At 40.2% G+C, this 5,000-nt stretch overlaps 2 protein-coding genes across 4 annotated transcripts in view; both read right to left on the bottom strand.

The window, feature by feature from the left end:
• mss51 (MSS51 mitochondrial translational activator) overlaps positions 1-2,853 on the bottom strand; it is a 15,997-nt gene extending 13,144 nt beyond the window's left edge. The window contains exons 1-2 of the mRNA XM_080835469.1: positions 912-2,853; positions 116-286 (exon numbers count right to left, since the gene is read on the bottom strand). Coding sequence (XP_080691595.1) covers positions 116-273 — 158 coding nt within the window. The 5' untranslated portion in view covers positions 274-286; positions 912-2,853. The remainder of the gene's footprint in view (positions 1-115; positions 287-911) is intronic.
• Positions 2,854-4,978: 2,125 nt separating this feature from the next.
• The window catches only part of capn15 (calpain 15), a 34,954-nt gene continuing 34,932 nt past the window's right edge, over positions 4,979-5,000 (bottom strand). For all 3 annotated transcript variants that reach the window (XM_080835979.1, XM_080835978.1, XM_080835977.1), the window contains one exon: positions 4,979-5,000. This exon is cut by the window's right edge and continues 1,840 nt beyond it. The gene's annotated coding sequence lies outside the window, so the exon portion shown is untranslated.

Here is a 5,000-nt window from a genome sequence, read left to right on the forward strand (position 1 = left end):
GTGTGTGTGTGTGTGTGTGTGTGTGTGTGTGTGTGTGTGTGTGTGTGTGTGTGTTTGTGTGTGTGTGTGTTTGTGTGTGTGGGTGGGTGGTAGACACACACAGTGGGGCCCTTACCTGTACTCTCCATAATCCTTCATGTTCAGCTTTTCCAAAATGACCTTGGACAGACCAGGGACATGAGAGTCCAGTGAGTAGAAGCCCATATCGTCAGAGTAGACTGTGTCTGTCCCTGGAGCGCAGGACTGCGGGGATGCTGGTTCAGACTCGGCCATGGTGATGATGCTACTGCGGCAGAGAACAAGGACATGAGGAGGACGGCAATGACTCCTGATTTGTATGAAGTGAAAAACTAGAAGTGAGGCATATTATCTGCAGCAAATAGATATGAGAAAAATTAGGTGCAGTGGGCGACAGATAGTATTTTAGTAGTGGCAAAAAGTAGTATATTTACTAGAAGTAGTTTTCATTTGTATCATTACAGTGCATGAAATGCCCTGTATTGTTATTCCTTGGCTTCTTCTTCTTCTTATTCTTGTTACCTTTTTCTGCGATTAATTCAGCCCGAACCGCTTAACGTAGAAACTTCATTCAAACTTTGTCGCGTAGGTCTTGTAAAGGACACTTATGCTATGTATTTTTCACTTTTCTAAACTTTATACTTTTTAAGATATTAAAGAAAAACGAATATAAATTTCTCCCATTGACTTACATTGGGCCATTATGACATCATAATAGGGTCTTTAAACTGGATTGCACCTGTGCTTCACTGACACCTGCGCCAAATCCAAGGAATCTCTCCTCTCTGTCCCTCTCAATTTAACTGTAATTAGGGACATTAAGACACCATCCATTCTCTATTTTTTTTTCTCTCCATCTCTCCATCTTTCTCTTTCAGTTTACTTTCTCTCACACTCAATCTCTCTTCTTCACTCCATTTTTATCTCCTTTTTTCAATATTTTCACTCTCTCTTTATCTCTTCGTCCAGAGGCACTCTTGTTCACTCTTCTTTCCTTCATCCACTCTTCTTTCCTTTCTTCTTTTCTTCTTCCATTTTTCTTTCCTTCTTCCACTCTTCTTGCCTTTCTTCTTTCCTTCATCCACTCTTCTTTCCTTCTTCCACTTTTCTTTCCTTTCTTCACTCTTCTTTCCTTTCTTCTTTCCTTCTTACACTCTTCTTTCCTTCTTTCACTCTTCTTTCTTTTCTTCTTTCCTTTCTTCTTTCATTATTTCACTCTTCTTTCTTTTCTTCTTTCCTTCTTACACTCTTCTTTCCTTTCTTCACTCTTCTCTCCTTTCTTCTTTCCTTCTTCCACTCTTCTCTCCTTTCTTCACTCTTCTTTCCTTTTGTCTTTCCTTCTTTCACTCTTCTTTCTTTTCTTCTTCCTTTCTTAACCTTTGCATTTCATGCACTGGTATTTCCTTCAGGAAATGCATTTTCTAGTTATTTCTATTATTATAAAGTTTGACATTTGTATAATGATATGCATAATTACCAGCCTATTACCTATTACACATACACACAAACACACACACACACACACACACACACACAAACACACACACACACACACACACACACACACACACACACACACACACACACACACACACACACACACACACACACACACACACACACACACGCCAAAGCACACCCACATTCTGATATTCTGAAAAGAGTCTGTGTGCATTTGTGTGTAAGACAGTAAGACAGCAGAATGTTTGGAGTGCTTCTACTGGTAATCCTAAAGGGTCAGTGATATCCTACACTTTGGGGGCCTGGCTGGGGAACAGGGCGCAGCATTCTGGAAATAAGCCAGTCTGTCCCCTGCCCTTCACACACACACACACATTTAAATTCTAAAGAGATTCCAGTTCCCATTTGACTTTAAACACGTGCATTTATAGATTATCAACAAGTGAACACCCAAGGAGACAAATGACCTCATCCACCAGCCTTGGCATATAGCACCAGTATTCTCTTCCCTGGCACACCTTCAGAAGGGGACTCAATAGCAAACCTACACAATATGACTCGATAGCAAACCTACACAATATTACTCGATAGCAGACCTTCACAATGTGAATCGATAGCAATCCTACACAATGTGACTTGATTGCAAATGGCATGATTTATGGCAATGCTGCCATACACAGGGAGGTGACATTGGACACCGAAGAACACAGAAATATAAATTAGACTGAATAAGAAGTTTTCTTAAAACAGCAATACGGGGTTCTGTTCCAAAACTAGCAAGCTAACTACCTTAAAGGCATGCAAAAACCTTGCAAACACCACCAACAGCCCAGTTGACACTGATAGAAGCTTACTGGTGTTTTTTGGCAGTATATCTAGCAATGTCATGCTGTGAAAGCTGATCTTCCATTTTTTCAGGGTGTTTCAGCCCGGAACACAGAAATACGTAGGGCATATCCTGGATGGCTAGTGAGAAAGACACAGGTGTTTATCTGTCCTTCACATGACCATATGCTATCAAAATGTATTTGAGGATGGTACCAAAACTAGTTGCCTATAAAACCATACCTCAAAAAGTGTCAAATTGTTGCATAGTGTTACTTTAACATTTAAAATATAACTCACAAAATCTCAAACTTAACTCAAGACTTCTCAAATATAACTCACAACATCTCAAATATAACTCTGTATGATCTGACTTCAAAGGCCCAATTAGATCATGGCAAATACATTTCATGCTATTATTATTATTTCTGGTTTTGAAATCATTACAGTGACTGCCAGAGAAACCACACTGAAGAAATGTCCAAGAAAAGCAAGAGAGCGAGGGGGAGAGAGAGAGAGAGAGAGAGAGAAAGAGAGAGAAAGCCTTTACTCTACCTTTTGCTGCCTGGAAAAAGAGATAATCCAAGGGTCCTGCTCTTCCAAATTTAGAGGGCCACCCCTTCCATTCCCTCCTGCCTTGTTTCTGTCTTTCTGTCTGTTCCCACACTCGTGTGCACCCATCACGCCTCTCTCTCTCTCTCTCTCTCTCTCTGTGTCTCTCTCTCTTCCAAGGTGTACAGTCAGCTACTTGGCCAGCAGGGGGTAGTAACCGTAGAGTTCAGAGGTCTGTTTTAAGAGACAAGGGTGAGTTATGGATAAAAAACTGCAAAGCTCAGTCAGTGCCATCTGTCACAAGATGGGGGGCAACAGGGTGGAGGGCAGACAGGAAAACCAGAAGAGGAGAGACAGGGGAGAGTAAAGGAAAGAGGAACCTCCACACACAGACAGTTCATGGAGAGGTGATATGAACCATCTTAATATATCCACATACTTAAACAAACAATGCGTATAAAAGTAGTAATTCAGTATGAAATTGATTATATACAACATAAAGGTGGATAAGATCGTTTCGAGTTCTTAGGATTTTAAGGTTTAGCCTAATTTTAAGAAACTGAGTTCAGATACTGTTCACTTTTTATACCTTAGGCTTAAATTGCATACTTATAAGCCGTGGTATACTTTATACTAAACAAACTTATACTTACTAGCAATGGTACACTTTATACTAAACAAACTTATAAGCAATGTTATACTTTAAACTAAACAAACTTATACTTATAAGCAATGTTATACTTTACACTAAACAAACCTATACTTATAAGCAATGGTATACTTTACACTAAACAAACCTATACTTATAAGCAATGGAATACTTTATACTAAACAAACCTATACTTATAAGCAATGGTATACTTTATACTAAACAAAATGAGGTAAAGCTGGCACTCATCAAATCTGGTGGCATGCGAATATTCTATTCTTAACAGGAACTATGTTTTGTTCAAACTATCTGTTGGTGAGGGTAGGATAAGGCAATGCAGTACTTATAGGCTGTTGAGGGGGCCGGGTAGGGCAATGAAAGACTTATAGGCTGAGACACTAAGAGCTTCAAGGTAAAACAAAAGCTTTGAGAGAGAGAGAGAGAGAGTGAGAGTTAGAAAGTGAGTAAGTGAATGAGAGAGTAAGAGAGTTAGAAAGTGAGTAAGTGAGAGGTCAACAGGTGTCCCTCTAGTGGCCATGGGAATCCATGAGGAGACCGTCTCATCACTCACCGTCACACTGGCTAACTCTGGAGCTGTTGGATCTGGGGAAGCAAAGACAAATCCATACCAAAACAAATCTCTACCCTCAGGACTCAGAACTCAAATTAATATATTATTTCTATGTAATGAAAAACAGTAAGCAACACGACTCACACTGAACAAGACCACTGATGGGAAAAAAACACCAATGACAGCTCCTCAACCGGATCTGCAGTGTTTATTTGTATCCAACTCACTTCCCCTAATAAATACGACTCCAATTAAAGCTCTGCTTTTTCCACCTGACAGGCCTGCTAAGAGCCTGCTGTCTGCCGTGACATAATCAGGAGCCGAGGGGTCACAGAGGGCCACGCGCTCACGTGCAAACTAAAGCCTAAAACCTGATTACAGATAAAAGCAGCTCTCATGTCCGGCACCAGAGAGGGTGCCAGCGTCTCCATTTACATCTGGACGCTTCCACCCACACCAGATGGCATTTAGCCTGGCATGGGATCCTCGATAGCAGTGAAGATAACATGGGTGGCTTCAATGAAAGCCTTCAGGGAAAGTCATAGTTGACCGATGTTGTATTATGTGAGTAAAGTACATTGTGACCTACCCGATTATACCATTAAGACAAGGTCACCTGCAACACTGAAACATAATGAAAAGCTGACTTTAGGAACGAATCAGGGTTCTCTGATCCAACGCAGTTAATGCCCACACTGAAGAGTGTGCATAAACATAAACACAAATTCATTAAAACACATTTCATTAAAAAACTTTATTTGGTCCAATGGAACCTGAGATTGCAAATGTAACATACAGAGATATTTATACATATTCATATAGTATTTTTGTCTCCAAAATCAGTAAAATATTCTATACATCACATTCCCATCCAGCGGAGGTCCATGTTCCTCCAGCTATCACTTGATTTGATTGGTTGGTTTT

Source organism: Sprattus sprattus (assembly GCF_963457725.1).
Source record: "Sprattus sprattus genome assembly, chromosome: 3".
NCBI classification, from domain to species: Eukaryota; Metazoa; Chordata; class Actinopteri; order Clupeiformes; family Clupeidae; genus Sprattus; species Sprattus sprattus.